The sequence below is a fragment of the Odontesthes bonariensis genome, chromosome 9 (genome assembly GCF_027942865.1).
Source record: "Odontesthes bonariensis isolate fOdoBon6 chromosome 9, fOdoBon6.hap1, whole genome shotgun sequence".
Taxonomy (NCBI): domain Eukaryota; kingdom Metazoa; phylum Chordata; class Actinopteri; order Atheriniformes; family Atherinopsidae; genus Odontesthes; species Odontesthes bonariensis.
This window is the reverse complement of record NC_134514.1, coordinates 13,117,277-13,137,056: the sequence shown is the minus strand read 5'-3', so window position 1 is coordinate 13,137,056 and position 19,780 is coordinate 13,117,277. Positions and strand designations below refer to the sequence as shown.

The 19,780-nt window shown below is 37.9% G+C and overlaps 1 protein-coding gene across 2 annotated transcripts in view; it reads right to left on the bottom strand.

Moving 5' to 3' along the window:
• Window positions 1-19,780, bottom strand: part of dph1 (diphthamide biosynthesis 1) — a 61,053-nt gene that overhangs the window by 23,124 nt on the left and 18,149 nt on the right. For both annotated transcript variants that reach the window (XM_075473180.1, XM_075473182.1), the window contains exon 4: window positions 301-422. In XM_075473180.1, the coding sequence (XP_075329295.1) occupies window positions 301-422 (122 nt within the window). The remainder of the gene's footprint in view (window positions 1-300; window positions 423-19,780) is intronic.

Genomic DNA, 19,780 nt, shown 5'->3' with positions numbered 1-19,780 from the left:
ACGGCTTGAGGTTTTCAAAGGACAGCTCTAATGCATGTTGACTATCGATCTTCTGGGTAAATGTGATGCGTTTTCTCCAAGGGTCTGATATTTGTTCCATATAAGAGCTAGGGCAGATTGCACTAACTAGTCAGATTTTCCGTTCATCGATAGCTCCATATTTCAGTCTCTGTCTTTGTTGATGTTCCTTTTTCATGCAGCCCACTCTCAGTGGGCGTGAGTCCTTGATGCTTGTTTTCCTAATGTTGGTCTTTCAGGTGCAATCTGCATTCATAGCGATGGTGAAATAGATAAACTCACTGAGACAACTGTGGCCATAGTGCACCATGAAATCAGCTCCCAGGGCACGGGCAGTGAAGTCGTCCACGCAGCAGGCCCCGTATGTCACGTCCCCCATCACAATGGTGTCTGCCTCCGTGAACCTGGGATGTATATATACAGAGTGAGTCAGTGATAGTATTGATAGTGATCAATACATGTAGTACACAAGGCATGATGTGATAATGAGAAAGCTGAGGAGGATCGATCCCTATACACTTGTAGCAGACAGTACAGTATATAGTATCTGACAGCGTTGCTAGTCAATGACTGACTCACAGAATATCAGGGTGAGTCATTGCTCTCCCTCTGCCCTTTATGACAACCAACCAATGGCCAGAGTAAAGAACAAGAAGTCTGATTGTCAAAGCTTGGCCAGATGAGGGTTAAAGCAACCGTAAAGAAGTGTGTGAACCTTAAAACTATGTGCTTCTGACTTTTTTTTTTTAAGTATACCTATACCAACTAGGTAAAACATACTTTAAACTTAAAAATAATTATTCAAAAAACGTCATGTCATGTAAAAACATTAGGTCAGCTTTATCAAATTTTGGACCAAAGTCTTGGAAGTTTGCAACCTTTCAAAAGACTTTGGTATCTTTGCCAGCTTCTCCAGCATGGCAAGAAAATCACATGCATGGCTGTGCATGTGCAGGGATCAGAAAGATTTGCTTTATGACAGTTGTGTTATATCCCACAACTGTAGGGAGACCCAAAGAACAAAACAATGCCCCATTCTCTAGTGATACTTTAATAGGTCGACAGTTAGCCTGGTCAATAGACAGAGCCTTTACAATGTGGAAAAAGAAAGAAACGGCAGATACAAAGAGGGTGATTACAGTTTGTGGGGGCCTCTGCTAGCCTATCTGTGTCCTGCATTTACTGCATATCTGCCTGGGAACAGCAAGAAACAGCCTCAGCAACAGTTAAGTGTTTGCATCATGAAAATAAACCATTCAGAGTAGTTGCTTTACAGCCAAAGTAGGTTGTGAAAGTGTATCACAGACTATTTGAACCCAGTGTTCCACTTTGCTGTAATAGAGGACAAAATCATGCCTTCTTGAGAGGAAAACTAACAAATTACACAGGCATCTGTGTACTCAGATCTGTAAGGAGGAACTGTAGTATGCACTACTAAAAAACTATCTTTTTTTTTTACCCTTTATGGACAAATAAACGCTCAGTAAACCCATTAAGGCTAAGTGAAATTAATAAAAGCTGTGGGAACACAGAAAACATAGTTAAGCAGGAGCTCGGGGCATTGTAGGAGAGGAAAAATGAGTAGACGTGGGGATAGTTGTAAAAGGTGGCTGTTTTCTGACAGATTTAGGGTAGACAGATGAGACAGAGGGCTTGGGAAGAGAAGAGGGAGGTGATAAAAAAAACAATGCTGCACACAGAATCAACATACTCTTAGCAATGTGTCTCCTGCTGCCCAGTCTTCCGACCTACATCCACTCTCTGTTTGTTCCCTGTTCTGCCCTCCGTAAGGGGACTCGGTTTCTATTTAGCCTTTCCTCACTTGTTTTCTTTTATGTAATCTCTAGGTTAGGCTTTCTCTGGTCTTCTTGTCATTGTCCCCTTGTTTGCTGTGTTGTTTCTTTCTCCCTCCTCCCTCCTCCCATTCCCCTATCCCATCTACTCTAATGCCTGCTTTAAAGTGAAGGGCCAGCTGAGCCCAGGAAGACAAACAGAGCTACTTCTCTGGAACATAAATATTTGCCTTTGATAGTTATGTCAAGGTTTTGATTTTGTCCGCGTAAGCCTGACTGTACCAGGAGCCAACACCAGGTACTGTAGATGGGTTTTTAAAAATAACATAATCATAGGGTTGAGGTCTGCAGATTCCTGCACAAGTCTCCTATTCACTGCAGCACATTGTTCTTTCATTGCAGTCTGCTGACTCTCTTTGGAGTTGCATAAACGTGCACCAACCTTTCAGCTAAAAATACACACCCTGCCCAACAGCACAAAAAGAAAGACTATCCCCTGCAATTCACCGTAGATCACACAAAACCATCCACAATGCAAAAGACAGCACTACAGAAGATTATTGTATCTAATCAGCCATCTATCTGCCAGAAACATCATCATCACACTTCCTCCTCTGGCAGTGCAAGGCAGATCTAGTTATTTCCAGGCTGAAATTTTATGGTAATAAATGCTAAGAATCCGATTATGAGGCTGATATAAGAGGTGTGACTCTACTGGGACATGGGCAAAGTAATTGCTGGGCAATGTATAGTCCAACAACTCAATGGGAGAGTAGAAAAGAGGGAGGAACACTGGCAGGGTGAAGGAAAGTCAGGGAGAAGATGACAGAGAAAAAGCTTTATCAATGTTAATCAAAACCTATACTATTTCAACATAGGACACAGTACGTGACTGTCCTCCATCCATCCTCATTTACATATTTTTCACTTTCTATCTCCATAACAGTCCTCCTCTCCCTTCCTGCTTGCACTTGTCTCTTGTGTCAGTCCCTCTCCAGTTTCTCCCTGCATATCAGCTCTGGTTTTGCCCCATCTCAGTGTACTCCGTTCAGCCATTCCAACTGAAATGTCATTAAGATCTAATTAAGATGTCAGAGGAGCATGTGAACTCCAAAACAGCCCTCCTTAATTAGCTCTTTAGCATCTAGTTCAATGTGTGTGAGAAATTGTCAACTGATTTAAATCTTTCCCATAAAAACTACTGAGCTGCTGTGTGCTCCAAACGTAACTCCATATCTGCAACCAGGCATGAAAATATGTTCAGCAGAAACACACACACACACACACACACACACACACACACACACACACACACACACACACACACACACCAGAGTTAGAGTACGTATGCACACGCAGGCTGTGGATTTATTTCCATCTGATCATGTCAACAAGTTAAGGAGCTATATTTTACATAAACAGTATCTCACTTAGCTACATTATTGTCACAGTGTGTCAGGGCAAACATTAAAGCAAAACAAGCTTTCTGCTCTGTCCTCTGGAGATAACATCATTTTTCTGACTTTGACAGAAACCTCTTTAAATGTCACCATAAAGGAGCAACTTGTTTGGGAACAATGCCATAAAGCTCAGAGATGCTGCAGCAGACAAAGAGAATAAATACAAAAAATAACATAAATCTCCTAATGTATGAATCATTACATTAGCACACACAAACCACTCAGTCAAAGGAAACCCTTGTGTTTTGATGAAAATAACTAGACTGAATTAAACCAACAGTCTTTCACCATCCGTCTGAAGAGGTTATTTTTGGATACGAGAGGTTGTTAGTATATTTATTCGATACATTTTTAATCTTGAGTGCATTTTCTCGAGAAGCATACATTTTGAAAAGGATTACAATAATGGCTAAACAACAAAAACGTATTATGCATTTTAATGTATTAAAGTTATTTCTGGCGGTATATGCAAATTTCCATGTGTGGACGATAGATGCATTCTAAATTTTAGTCACTCGTGATGCTCATGATTACAGCCCTAAACTTCACACTTTTGTGGCTCAGACATTCCCCGAGTCAGGGTTCCAACATAGTTGGAAGTGTTACATGAATCAAATTCACTTATTTGATGTTTACAGTTGCATTACCAAAAAGTGAAATACATGTCGAATTACCACAGAATGCATGCTGACATAACTGATTTACATGATTGCTAAGCATCACTAATGGCCAAACTAATACCTTTTTAACTGTTAAATATTCAGATACAATGTCAAAAGCCCTAGCTTATTGTTTTTGTCATGTTTTTTTTTTTAATCTTATTTTTTTTGCCGACTACTTTGGACACAATTAGCACTCATGAGCTTTTGAGATAACAAAGTGTTTTCCATGAAAAAATAAAAAGCTCCACAGGACTTTTCACATAAATTCTACCACCTCTTAGAGACATCCTAAACTCTCTTAGCATACAGGCAAGTCTCACCAGAAAACAAGCAATGAAATTGGTATATTTTTCACTTATCCATTATGAAACCGTGTCTAAATCCATGGTTGTAAATGTTGTAAAATGTTTCTCTCGGGCATTGCTTACGTGGGCCGTGATTGTCCCGAGTGATAGAAGACTCGTATCTGGAAATTCTAAATCATTTCTGCTTTGAGTGAAATTCTCTGCAGTTCTGTTGCTCTCTTTCTGCTCTGTTATACAAGTGTATGTTTCTCTCTCTGCCGGCTGTGTGGTTTCACTTAACGCTGCATCTCTACACCACCCAACAGGTCACAGCCCAGAATGAAGAATGGAATGAAGCCATGAAGTTGAGTAGAGCAGAAACAACACAAAAAGGGAGGACACAAAGGTAGCTTGGATTTTCCACCTGAGAGGATGAAAAGCTGTCATGCTGCTGTTGCAATGAAAGCATCCCAACAAGTGTTAATGAAACAAATTTGAACCCTCACCTCTCAATTAAAAATTAAATTTCCCTGTCCTATGTAAAAGATAAAAAAAATAAATTAATTAAGAGAGAATGTAAATACTTTTGTGGTATTGATTAGTCAATCAGGTGGAGCAGGCTTCCTTGCACCAGATGTTGAATGGGAAGTCATAGAGATAGTAGTTAAGAGGTTTATCTATTTACTTTTTAAAGAAAGATTTTGACTGACTGGCATCAGATGTAAGTCTTCAAAAACACAATACTTTATTTTCATAAACTTGGTTATCCAATTTATAGACTTGTAATCCTCTTTACATACCCACTGATATATTTCTATTTGCTATCTAGTATTTTATTTCCAATGCATTTAAAGGGAATTTTCATCCTATCAGGTGATTTACATGATGTCATCTTATAATAGTGAAAACCAACAACAAATCCCTTTGGTCTCAGTGCAGGTTGTCTGTCCTCTCACAAAAGGATGTTTTATTTTTAAACTAGACACAGCTTTTTATCATGAGTTTATTCTCATATTTCTCACAGTCTAAACACAAACAAATGGATTTTCAACTCTGAGTTACCAAACAGGACTGTATATGTCCACTTATCGCCGCCTTCCAATCAGTGCATGAAGGGATGGATATGTGGACAGAAATGTGTTCTACATTAAAGGAAATGTGATATGTCACATAGGTTTGGTGGTATCGACTGCAATGTATACTAAAATACATCAAATTCAACGTGGCACTGAATTCAATTCAGTAAAGAACAATTTGAGAAATTGTTGGAGAATATAACTGGATTAATGAAGATATTTGTCATTACAGCCCATCAGCAGCTGGAGGTGAGGAAAGATGCATCTTGACGCAGATGTGAGTGATTCTGCATCAACCCTTTGAAAGAACATAATTAAGAATTTGAAGCCTGCACAAAATCAGATCAATAATTGGTTATTTTCTGGAATAAGTGTAAGATAGAGTTTATCAAAAATACCAGAAAGCATGAACTCACAGAGTTTAAAAAAAATCTGCCACGTAAAAGGTTATTACTGTGATAATACAACTGTGGTAATACACATAAAAAAAACAACATTTTAGCCGTTTTCACCCCGACAAAACATCTACAACCTCAAGGAAGACAGCCAAACCAACTAATCAGACAATAATTAACAAGATGCTGTCAAATCTGTGCTCCAACTCCAAGGGAGGGAAGAGAATCACCAAATCTTTGGCAGCAAATAAGGCTATACGGTTGTAGAGAAGCCTGGGTTTCGACAGCTGTTGTAGTTCTTGGAGTCACAGTGAGAACAAGCAGGGATTTTTGAAAAGAGCTAAATAATCAATGCCTCTGCTTAAATGTATTGATAAATATTAAGTTATGTGCAGTCACATAGCAAATCAAAGATGCATGTTATAGAGATTGGCTTGAAAAGTTCATTACTCCCAAAGGGAGTTACAATAAAGAAAAGTAACAAATATATATGCATTAAAATAGCGGCAACAAAAAAAAAATGCAGATAAATTGTGTATTTTATCTAAAAGAGTCCATTTCTTGGCACAGTCCTCAGAAAAGGAAACCGAGGTGCATCGAGTTATTACCAGGTGAATCAGATTGCATCACCAGCCAAACAAAGATTTACAGCTTTATCAACAGCTGTTAACAGGCAACTGTATTTACTTTGATGTGCAGACATCATTCATATCATTGTCCGTGAAAATAAGTGTTTCCTTATACAGATGGACAAAAACACACTGCTATAAACTAAACTGAATATAAAGCATTGGGACAGATATGTGACAGTGCTTCACAAGCTTCCAGTCTATATTAATACAACTTTTGAACAACAACTTAATTCTATTCTTTCTTTTGAAGTCTGCCCATCTGTCAATCTATTTATACATCTGTCCATCTATGAAGATGTGGTGATAACTTATTTTACCGTCCACTCTAATTTTTGTCTGTTCATACATGACAGGCTTTTTGGCACATTCACCTGTTGTGTTAGGAAGCATTCACAGCTCACTTTAGCTTTTCCTCATTTCAACAGGACAGTATGGAGACATAGTCTCCCTGAATGAAGAAATCTGATGTGCCAAGTATGTCTGATGTCACTCACATTATTTTTGGCGCTGTTCCTGCATTTATTAAGGATATAATAGGTTGTGTTACGAGTTTCTATCAAATCTACAAAGCTATTCAGATTCAGCTCCACTTCAAAGAGATTTGACCTTCTTTGCCATTGTTATAAGCTCAAAACTAAACAGACGTCTCAAGGAAGTTTCCTTTAACTGTGTTCTTGGTAAACAGTTAAGAAAGTACACAAAGTCTATAAAGAAACTTTTTAGAGAATTTCACAAAATATGATGGTTTTAAATAAACAACTCTTAATGGTTCGAGGTAGTCCTGGGTCCATTATGGCAAAAATAATACACTGCATTTAACGTGATTACTAACTGACTTTGAACATCACACAAAAATGTCTTTGTGACAATTGTTTTTTGTCAAACTCCTCGATACGGGTTCGGCATAGGTTCTCTATCCATCTTAGTTCATACTAAACTAAACATGTCACAGCACGTAAGGGAGTGAATTTGGCCCTTTTGGGAGGCTTGAAGGCACATTGTTATTAAGGATAGAAGGAAATGACTGCATGTGTGACATAGAACTAAAGGTAAGCAAAACAATATAAGCTTCAATCATAATTATCCTGTTTTCATAAATGTAGAAAGTCAAAACTGCAGTTTAAGGGTGCAGTCAAACAGTGCTGGTTTGCTTAGGAAGGTTTCTAATTGACAAAAATGACTTGCAATTATCGAAGTCGTACCTATGATAATGACCAGTTAAATTCTCTAAATGATAAGGAAAGGACCTTCAATGCTTTATTACATCCATAAGCACAGGAAACACTGGAACATCCGTTATGAAAGTAAAGTAAAGTAAATTGAGTGTGAGCACCCAGTGACATTATATTAATACATATAATTTTCCTTGTGGCTTTGTGTTTCCTTTCTTAAATTACCATCCTTGATAATGATGTAATATTTTACATCGTGCATCATAATTAACATGATATATATAATGCTACAACCTCCATGACACAATGTGATAAGACTGCAATAGGGGCTTTTAATGAGCATTTAGTAGAATATTTTTGGATAGCTGTTGTTTCACCACCACAAACCCACTTCACAGCTGAGTATGTGTGATCGGATTATTGTTGCACTGCAGCCGCCTTTTCCTAAATCCTTATGAATCACCACTATCATTTTTCCTTGACCTTTTCATGTCTTCTATTCAGGTTAAGAAAAGGCGCTTAGGAAGACTTAAGAGATATTTTTCCTTTTTTTGTTTCTGTGAAAGGTGAGTTTGATCCTTTAATCTAGATCAGACTTCTTCCTGAAGTTCTAACCCATTAGTGTCATACTCAAGACACCCAAACATAGCTATAAGAATAAGTTAAGTAAAATAAAATAAACAACTATAGGTAATAAGGGTTGGATGGTAGCTTGCTAAATACATAGATGAAGGAAGGGGAACTGCTTTTATTCCTGAAAGAGAAGTCTGTCTCTCCTGTAGCAGTCAGAGAAAGGCTGCAGTACATTCAACTATAAGTTGAGTGTTCATATGACTTGCCATCAAGGCCTTTACATCTCAAATCTAATAATAGAAGAAGTGGTAGACCAGCCTCACAGGAAAAGTGACAAGCAGGTCACTGAGGTGGGTACAGGTGCTGCAGCACAGCTCTTGTTCAGTAGCCACAGTGGGCAGACAGCTCAAATGAGCATATTCAATGTGTTTGCATCCTAAATCAAGCCACCCGTGCACTAACACCCACGTACACACTCAAATGTGCATGAGGACACAAAATGTATTTCCATGTGCACAAAACATGTGTGAAATATTTCCTACATCTGGCAAAAGCTCATCTTTTATTCCATTACATTTCAGATATCAGTTCCCCATCAGCTTACTGTGTGTCTGTGAGTGGGCTTTGGCAGGGGAAGAACAGATTGGACCAGTAAAAGAGGCCTCTCCCAAAGGTAGAGTAGCTGTGCACGGATGAAAAGTCATTATTTCCTCAAATGATTTCAGTTTAAGTACGTGGGGAGGAAAAATAAAAAGATTAAATCCAGATAAATAAATCGTATTGTATAAGGTGAGAACACAAGAAAACATACAAGTTGGAAATTAGAATGGGAGAATTAAGGAGTGGGCTCTACACAACACTGAAGAAATGGGGCAACATAAAAAGTTAAGGAGAACACTTTGATGATGAAAAAGAGGAAAAACTAAGACAAATGTGAAAATCTGGTTTGTAATATCACCAAATCTGATATCCATAATCTGCTTTCTGCACATGCACATGCACAATATCCTAACTACTCCCCTAAAAAATAAATCTGGCAAGGGGCACTGTGCACGAAGATTACACGGTCTCTGTTCTTCCTTTTACTTTCTATACATTTTATTCAATGTCTATCTCCTCTTATTCTCCTCTTCTTTTCTTCTCATTGTCATTTCTACACAGAAATCCTGGGCTACCTGTTCCATGGAGAAAAAAAATGGAGAAAAAAAGCAGCAAAATGTGGCAGTCAACCTGCAGTCATTGAACATCTGCCAAGAACGGGAAAACAGAGATAACAGAGAGGCAGTGAGCACAGGATGATGCTTACACAGATGTTTTCAGTAATGCCTTTAGATAATCCTTTAACTCCCTGAAAAACAAGATCATTACTGCCATTTCTGTGAGTGTATCTCAGTTATTTGTCATGGCATTAATTCAAACGCCTGAGCGATGGGTTGTTATAAAAAAAAAAAAAAAAACCTGCAGCTTTAGAAAGATAGAGCTCTGAACGATACAGCATAGCAACACGTTCAAAAGAGCTGAAATCCCATTTAGTAAACAAAGCAATGTAGTGATGCGACAACAGTTATCACAAGAGATGGCTGTTCTGCTCATATGTTGAAGGTGACAACTGAAAGCTAAAGGCTTACACCCAGGAAGAGATGTAATGTACAGAAAAAAATAATACAGAGAACTGAAATGAGTTTTACACAGTGGTTATCAGATTTGTCAGCATATAAAGACAGGGATCAGGATAAGTATGAAAGAGAACAGATAACAGGGGTTTTAAGTGCTGCCGTGCTGCCACAGGAACAGAATAGCAAAGCTTTCTTAAAAGTAACAGCAGTTAATGTGTGAAATTAATAATTCATCTCCTGTTTGGGCTTATGTAATTAATCATAACAAACCCAACCATGGAAAGCCCACACACAATGACTTAAGGACACAATCTTAAGGAGTTTTAAAACTTTGTTACCATCTTTTGGCCGTAAAAGGAACTGTTTCTCAAAAGCATGCAAGAATTAGAGATGTTCAATATAAGGTTAGACGGTACAAAACTGTAATCTGATTTGCTGATTTTTCAAATCAATTTAGCCAAACAATTGATGATGACAATTGGGAATTTTTTTTTTCCAACCAAGTTTCTCCTGTACTGGAACTCACATTACAATGCAAAATCCCTCTGGGATGACCCATTCACAGATTATGACAAAGTATAAAGCTTTAGAGGGCAAACTACTTCAACTGACATGTAAAACATGTCTCATTATTTCTTACTATTACAACTATCTTGTAAACTAAAGATGCACGATGATGAAGTAGCGCATGTTTAGGAGTTGCTTAATCCTGACACAAAAGAAACAGAGAATATTAATTTCACAGTTTTGGCTCTTCCATCATTGCATCTTTTTTATTGTCCTCTAAATGCAAACAGCAAGGCATACAGGATAAGTGAGGATGCACATGCTTGTGGGTAAACAATGTATGGCACACGAGGTCCACTATCCGTAGCATACAGGACCACATACACTCAGCTGTGTGCAGAATAAATTTAAAGCCCTCGTTTTAAACTCTGCTGTATGGGCATAGGCCTTTTAAGATACACGTAATGTTCTGTGAGAGTTTTGTAAAATGGTGGAGTGTGTGTTTGTCTAGCAAGTAGAGTTTTAACTTCTTTCACCAGATGGTGATTATGAATAATGTGGAAATCGGTTGTGTTCCCAAATGACTTGAGTTTCAATAAGCAAATCTTGGTTTTACATTAGTCAGGGTCTCCTCATTTTTCCCTAGAACATCCCCATAACATGTACTGTAGAATAAAAGGCACAACTATTTCCCACTGAATTTCTTACTGCCCCGTATCAATTTATCTACCAGCTGTAAAAAAGAACTAAAGAAGTTATTGACTAGTATACGACTGGCTAAAAAACTTCAATATGTAATGTAGTATGGAAGTTGAAAGAGGCAAGCGGGAGGTCAATTTTGCCAAACGGACAAAACGCTGTTATAAATCCAGTTGATAATTTAATCTCAACACTTAAGAAAATATGTCACAATTATTCTGTGAATTTATTTTTCTTTAGACTTAAAGATGCAGTATATGTAAGCCCACCAAAAAAAACCCTGCAGAATCTGTCAAAAGTTTAAAAATACCCTTTCAGAACTTTTGACTGGTATTGTGTGATTGGCCATCAATAATAGCTAACTTCTCATGCAGAAAAAAACACACGAGCCAAGTATATATTTTAAACAATTTCCTGCCACGCTCAATCCCACTGGGCTGAACTTAAATGCTGCATTCACACATTCCCATTTGGACAGGAAAACAAACACACACACAAAAAAAGAAATCGATCAAACGTAGCAAACTTTTTTTTTCTACGAACAATTCTCTTGACATAAAAGTCAACTCTAAAAAATAAGCATTGTAGGAACCTTTCCTTGTAGCATATTATGAGGTCACATCCATCTAAACCCCTTTCATTCACCCTTAAGACTTCCCTCCATCATCTGTTGCTCGGCTCTCTCAAGTCATTTCACAGTCTCTTTCCTCTCTTCATTTTTACAAGTTTTTGACTCCTTTTCCTCTTTTATTATGCTCGTTGTCAGAACTTTTTTGAGCTGCTGTCGATCATGACAATATCCAAAAAATTGTTTGGGTATCCGTCACCGTGGTCTGGCTGTCTGAATTGTTCCTGATTTATGTTCGTATTAGTTTCCACCTGTCCTCAACCTCTTAACAGTAGCAGTTAAGCACAGCTAATTCTTGATGATCACTCCGTTCAAGTTACTTAGTTTTTCCATTACCTCTTAAAATGTATTTCAGGCTTTTTCATTTGGGTCTAATGTTAGTTGCAAGTTATGGAAAAAAAATGTGAAAATATGGTCACTTAAGAATGAATAAGGAGAGCGGGTGCCAATTGTGACAAAAAAAACAAAAAACAAACAAAAAAAAAAAACAGTGAATCAGAGCAATAAACCCGAAATCTTTTTGTTTGATAGCAGTGAGATTCTAAGGCAAAATACAAACACCCACAACTCCATAAAAATGTGCAAAATTTGCAGTTTAAAGTTAACAAGTTAACTGTTGGCGTGTAGGTTGCCATGACCAGTGCTGAATTCCTAACACTCCAGCAAAGAGAGACATTTAAAACTTCAATTGAATTAATATGCCTAATATATCCTCCACCTTTGACCTCTGTGGAAATGCAGGAGACCCGGGGTGGAAATAATCCTTTAGATAGTAAAAAAAAAGCCTCGGGTTGTTTAAGTTTAAGTTTCAGTTGCTTTTGGTCAAAAAGTGGCTAATGGTGGTTCACAGTTGTTATGATGGAGGGAGAACTCAAGGGAAAAATAGGGACTGTAACCTGCAATAAGAATTCCTCATCTTTTCTACAAAATGCTAAGAAGAAGGAAATGTCTCTATAACATAGTAATAAGAAGTGTTTAGTATAAGATAACACTGGTGATGTCTCCACTTTTGGATTCAAAAAAGCAGTTACTACTATATTCAAATTTTATATGGAAATCAAAAGCCAAACATCATTGTGGCTTTTCCACTCTTGTCCAAGTTACAGCCAAAGAGACTATTCTTTTTCTTTCTGTACATCTAGTGGAAATCAATTGTACTGTTCGTGACAGCTAGAGCAATTTCAAAGGTGTTATCTTCCAAGATATCATATTACACGGTGTCAGCACCTATCAGGATTTCCAGTCTGCCGGGGCATGATGTGATTACGCTCCGCAGAGGTGAAACAGGTGGGTATTTTAGTGGTCTTCCAAGTCTTTGTATGCGATGTACGTCATTGATAGGTGACAATAAAAAAAGCTTTGGTAAGACGCAATGAGTTAGTCATCTTTTTTCTTGCTATTGCGATTGCTAACTCTATTGCATTTAAAAATAGAATGACATGGCAGAAAAATTAATATCTACATCCTTGATTTCTGCTCTATAACAGAATATATTTGAAAAAACATGCTCACTTTAAAATACAAATTAGGCAAGGGGCACTGGGCAAATGGCTTAACCTTTTCTTTGTGTCTCATTCTGCCCTCAGAATAAGCCTCTGTGTCTTTTATATCAGTGGTTGTCACAAAGGGGCTTGCTGACGGTCACTGAGATTTTGCTCCAGCAAAGTTTCAAGTGGGCAAAAAATGACAGGCAGGAGTGCTAATTAGACAGCATAGGGCTCTATGAGTGAGCTTGGAGCTAATATATATATATATATAAACCGTCTCACAAATGAGAATCCGAAATACCAGACAAGCATAAGGGAGTGTTGGGGTAGATACACAGTAATAAAGTACATCTTTGTAAAAACGCCGCCCTATGCACATTCAGACATATTGGCATGCATGCGTACACATTCGTTCACACACGTATGCCAGATCTGTTGCTGCTGCTCAGCTGTGCTGTGGGCGCTGTGAAGACTGTGACGATGTGAGGAAAAGAAGGCAATGAAGGCTCCTACAAGGCTCCTTACTAATGCTTGATTTGACATTTACCCTGGGAGGCTGTGGGTTGTGGGTGCTGGTCCCGAAGAAATGATTCAACCTGCCATGCAAAATGGAATCTATTCTGATAGATGTAGACAGCTAGAACCTTGAGATATCTGAGGGAAGTGTGTGCATACCGAACCTGGGTTTACCAACATAGTATTTACAACAGTTATTTGAGCCATTTGGACCTATGTTGGCAGTTATATAAAGCAGTAAATGATGGATAGAGACGGAGAGAAGAAAGATATGTCAGTGAGATCCCCGAGTGAGTGTCTTCCATTAGATTTTTTTTTTAATTGAATTACTCACACAAGCACAACACCTCCAGAGAGTTCAAAATGAGCACTTCAGAACTAGGTTTCTCCACACCAGCTCTGTACACTCCTCAGACCTGACTGAATTCCAGTCTTGTGATCCCACAGTCTTGTAAGTAAAGGTCTCCATTTTGTTTTTAACCATTTTTGAGCTTAACAAAGTCTCAGAAGTATCTGTTGATATGACTGAATGAAAAGTTAAAGGATCACTAAAATCATACCAATTCACCCTAAAAATTAATGTCACTGTGCACCAAAAGTCATAGACCATTAGATACAATGTCTGGGGAAGTTACTTTCTGAACCAAGTTTGGTGTTAAATTTTGCTCTAGTGTGCCCAAAGAAATCTGAATTTATCTACTTCACCCACCTGGCTGTGCCAAACCATTCCACATTCCACCAACACAGTTTAGTTTTTGTTGTACTAAATAAATCATATATGAGAGACATTCTAAAGGGAACAGTGTTTTTAAACCTTATTTCATGGTTGCCAAACTTTTTAAAGATTTGACCAGTAATTCTTTGCATGTGACATTTGTATGTCACAGTGACCATAATATAGATCTTTTCAGAATAAAGGAGCAATCATTTATAACACCTTTGTAGTCAGGCCTGCTTTATGTGTCTGCATTGAGCTCCATCTGTAAGGTCTTCGTAGCATTTACTTCAGAATAGATACACTCTAGGGATGAAGGAAACCATTTATGATATGACTACAGGGATTGGTCCAGAAGACCTGAGTCTATGGTGATAGGTTGAATCTATATGTGCAGCATTGAAACTTTCTATTACAAAAAAATCTTGTAACATTAGTAAAACATTTGACACATAAACAGTTTTTAATGTCATTGTTTAAAAAATTAAATAAATGAAACAAGACACAGAATGAAGACTTAACAGTGAGGAGAAGATAAGAAATTGTTATACAACTGTTGACTGTAACTGCAAAAAAACTGCTGTCACTTTGTCCGAAATCCAAAACTGTCAACAGACTGATGGCACTAGAAGTAAATTCAGGGATCCTCTGGGGATCATAATAACATTAAAGGCACTGAGTGTCAGGCTTTTGAGCATGGACAGGCAGGACAGAACAAGGGATAAAAAGACTTGTTTGGACACCATCTATTAAGTTGCTTTGTGGTTGCCACAAATTGCAAATCCCTGACTCATCCCTGCACACTAAATGCCGCAGCTGGTTGGTTCTCTGTCAACGCGTAGGCTCAGACACCGGTTTATCTTCATTTTTAAAGCTATTTTTGGGACAGCTTCCTACTCTTGATCTTATATTAATCAGAAATGTGGGCCTTATCTCTTGGATAATCTGAAGACCTGGGATATTTTGTTGCTGACAGATTAAGAGGATATCATTTTTTTGGTGACCGTCAGAGCTTTCATCAAGATATAATTAATATTTTATACTGTAGATTTCTTGACAAGATTCTTAGCACAAAATATAAATAAAAAAAAATCTGGCAGGTAACTCCACAAAATCTGACTTGATCACGTTAGACTTTTCCCTTGATGGAAGCTGCTTCACTGTGAATTGCTTGTAATATCTTTTATGAACCTATAGAAGTTCAAAATTCAAACAGAAGTATGAATATAATGAACAAGGGATACCATATAAATCCATTTCTTTATTTTTATGTTGTATATTTAAATCTAAATGGATAGATTTGAAAAAGAAAAAAAAAACAATCTAGAGCACAATTAAAACAAATACATGTTTTATGATAAATTAATCTCTAAATTAAACACTTTGGGATATTACGGTAGCGCTTTCAGTCATCTAAGGTTCATGACATGAGTTCTGCTCAGTTAATAAAACTACCGAAGGACTTTAGTCACTTCTTGGTTGGGTTTTGGCAATATCATTTGTTGGTTAGGGTTAGAAAAATCTTTACCATTTATGTACCCTTTACAACCACTAGTTTACATATTCTACTAATGTAATTATAGTCCAATTCAGCCTGCATAAAAAAACACCCCTTGGGGACGTATTTGGATATGGAACAGTCTTGGAGATGCACATGGTGCTATTTGCTGGATCATTTATATTCCTCTTCTGTCAGAAAAGAAGCAGCAATAAATACTGCAGCACGTTCATAAAAGTATCTTCTAAACCTTGGACGAGGCAGCAGGCAAACCATCAAAGGCAATAAAACATATGGTGTAGTGACAGCACATACATCACCGACTGTCTGCACAAAGTTCTTTGCTTTGTTTAGATACTGGCAGACAACTGAATGCCATAAATTGGCAGAAAAGAAAATTAGATAAAGGAGGACTGGCACAATAATAGATCAATTTAGAGAGTGGTAAGGGGACTACAAACATGAGAGAAAAACAGTATTTTTTAAGTTGACAACCGGGCTTCTATCTGAACGCAATGCACTCTACAGTGCATGAACTGAAATAATCTATATGATCTGGACTATAATTTCCAAAAATACATATTAATTAGACCTGTCCAGGGTGTAGCCCGCCTCTCGCCTGATGACCGCTGGGATAGGCCCCGGCCCCCCTGCAACCCGACCGACGGATTAAGCCGGTATAGAAAATGGATGGATATATTAATTAGTAATTGGTGTTATTAGCAATTAAATTATTATTAACTGTAGAGAGTTGGTGCAAAGTCTTTGTACGAAATCGTATGAATGTTATTTAACAACTTTCAAATAATAAATCACAATGAAACCGGTTATCCTTCTTTCTAATATAATGAAAGTATAAATGCAATGAAAGGGCAATACATATTTATAATTTGAAGCGACACAAGACAACCATACAATCCTGTCTATGAAGACATAGGGGTGTAGTTATGATCTTACGAGACACCATGGTCTTTCTTCCTGTTTGTGTCTCAATCCAAGCTCATATATTCTGTGCTGTGGCAATCCATCTGGCTGCAAGTGCAGATTAATGCGTGTCAGTCCCTGTTGTGCAGTACAGAGCGTGCAAACGTCAACATTTTTCTCCCTTAGATGAACCATGTTGTGCAGCTAAAAAGTCCTAAAAGATGGATAAGACCAGAGTCCACACTGCGAGTCCAAGCTAGGTTTAAATTTAGTCTCTCTTTTTTTGTTTGGACTAACAAGTTGCAACACATTAGGTTGTATACTGCAGCTTACTATATGATGACTGCTTTCATAATCATCCCAGTTTCCTTTTTATCTAGTACATAAAGTTGTAGAGTTAAATTCTTTTTACAACAAAATTGGTAAAACTGTACAACTTCTTTCCCATCTTTCCCCTTACCTTGTATTATATTTACGGCTCCCAGAGACAACAATAAAGACTACAATAGGAGGGGATGGAATTTGACTATGCTTCAGGCTGTAGCATGATAAAGCGAAGGCCCGTTGAAATGAGGAATCATATGGTTTAAAATCTTTTTTATCACTATTCTTTATCAGTAAAATCCAAACCTTTTATAGTATTCCGTTAGTTTTAAGGAGGAATGCTTTCTGAATGGGGGTGAGCAGAGAGAAAAGGTTAAAGAGAGAGGAGCTAAAATGAACCATTCCAGATAGAGGGTGAAAAGTGGTGCTGTGGCAACATACAGCTTGATAACATTTTTTTAATATAAAACCATGTAAGCCCATTATAACAGAGCTCCAAAATAAAATTAGGAACCTGTAAATGAGGATTATATTGCTTTTTTAATTTCTTGTATTTAATGCTGACTGTTATTCCTGGATTTTTTCTGCACTTTGAAGTCAGAAATGTGGCGTTTTTACTCCAAAGCCACTTTAGACTCTTGATTCACAGTGCTGCGTCACTGTCAGTGCATAAATATGAGTGAAAAATCATGTATTTTCCCCTCATTATCAGTATGAATATTTATGAAAATTGATAGAAAAATTGTAAGGCCAAGAAAGAGAGGAAAATAAACAGATGAATATGAACTCACGGTACCTTACAATAAGCAGCATTTTGAGCAAACTGCATTAACTGCAGCATGGCACTAATTCAGAGCAGCTTGTCCTCATTAAGACTTAGCAGTCCATCCTACTGAAGCGCCTTACTCTGAGGGCAGCTTAGCTCTTTCATCCCCATTTTAATATGGACCTCAGCCCTGTTTACGATGTAGAAAGGTGGCAGTGATGTTGATGACAGAGCTGTCCAAGTCCAGGGACCTCTAGTAACCCTAAATTCATAGTGGGTGACACAAGGTTACTTGCAGCATGTGCCAAAATCCTTTCATTTTTTCCTCCAACCACCACTATCCAATCATATTCCTGATGTCAATAGGATTAGTATATGGGGTGGAGTGGATTTTTATCAATGCAACATTTGCCTGAATCTTCACAATATTGCTCTACATGGATACTACTTTTAAGTCTGGTTAAAATATTTCTAATTCTCTAAGTTGGGACCTTTGTTAAGGTTTACTCGACACACATGAGTTGTTTTTTTATTGCTTAAAGGTAGAGCAGATTGCAGTTTGATAGACGGCATCAGTATCCAATCATTGTGAACGGACCGTTCACAATGATTGGATACTGTTTTTCCTAGATTGTACGTTCTAGAGGCCACTAAAACTTTTCATATTTATATTTTAATTAATTGGTTGCAATGGGGGTGTGAAGAGTATTTCAAGCAATATGTAAAAAATGTTCCAGAAAAAGATCCCCTACCCCACCTTTAAGTTATTTGTCATGCAGGCAGGCTTGAAGTGATCCCAGGCTTCGCAGCAGAACAATAAGAGAACTTATCCAAGATGTGGGTGAGGGATCGAATTTAACAACAAGAAGCAGAAAGCTTTCACCTGTGGGTTAATCCTCGGAAAGTATCAGCCAAATTTTGTGTGTAATGCTGAGATTGTTATCGAGACCATTCTGACTTCCAAGGGCACTACCTGTGAGATTACAGTTTGAAGTGAGAGTAGATATAAAAGATCTTGTGTTTCTTTATAGTGTTGCAAATAAATCCCTGCATTGGGATAAAAAAAATCATGCAGTACAGAGCCACAAGATCGTGAGCACGTGCTTTCATAAGGCCTTGCAAAACGAGCATGTGATGTGAAAATAATGCAGGATTTAATCAAACTCACTCTGTCTGAAAGAATAACATACGCCAACATATAAAATCTATAATCCAAGGTCACACAGTGGGTCACAACAACAACTTCGACAGACAACACCTGAGATGTGAGATTTATTTCCCTTCGCATTCAGGAATTCATTGTGGCTAATTCTAGTTAAAAGGATAGTTCGCCTCTTTTGACATGAAGCTGTATGACATCCCATATTAGCAATATCATTTATGAACATTGACTTACCCCCCACTGCGTCCTGTGAGCCGAGTTCCAGCCTCGTTTTGGCGTTGACGTAAGTAGTCCGGCTAGTTGGCTGGGGCTTAAAATATAAAGCGTCTTGCTTCTCAAAACAATATGCGTTCAAAAGAGTAATACATTTGCATCACAAAATCGTCCATACAGAAAAAGTCAGACCTCAAATCGCTTGGCGCCATTTTTGCCTCCCTTTATATCAATGCGTTCAGCCACCTAGTGATAGTCGCACCTGTTACGGTGTTTGCTGCTTGGAAGCAGCGGACTGCTCGGTCTGCACAGTTTACACAGCCCGCAGTGATACAAAGGTAGAGAGAAATAGCGCCAAGCGATGTGAGGTCTGACTTTTTCTGTATGGACGATTTTGTGATGCAAATGTATTACCCTTTTGAACGCATATTGTTTTGAGAAGCATGAAGCTTTATTTTTTAAGCCCCAGCCAACTAGCCGGACTACCTTCGTCAACGCAAAAACGAGGCTGGAACTCAGCTCACAGGAAGCAGCGGGGGGGGTAAGTCAATGTTCATAAATTATATTGTTAATATGGGATGTCATACAGCTTCATGTCAAAAGAGGCGAACTATCCCTTTAAACCAAGTTGTATTAACTGAAAATATCCAACAAGGACAT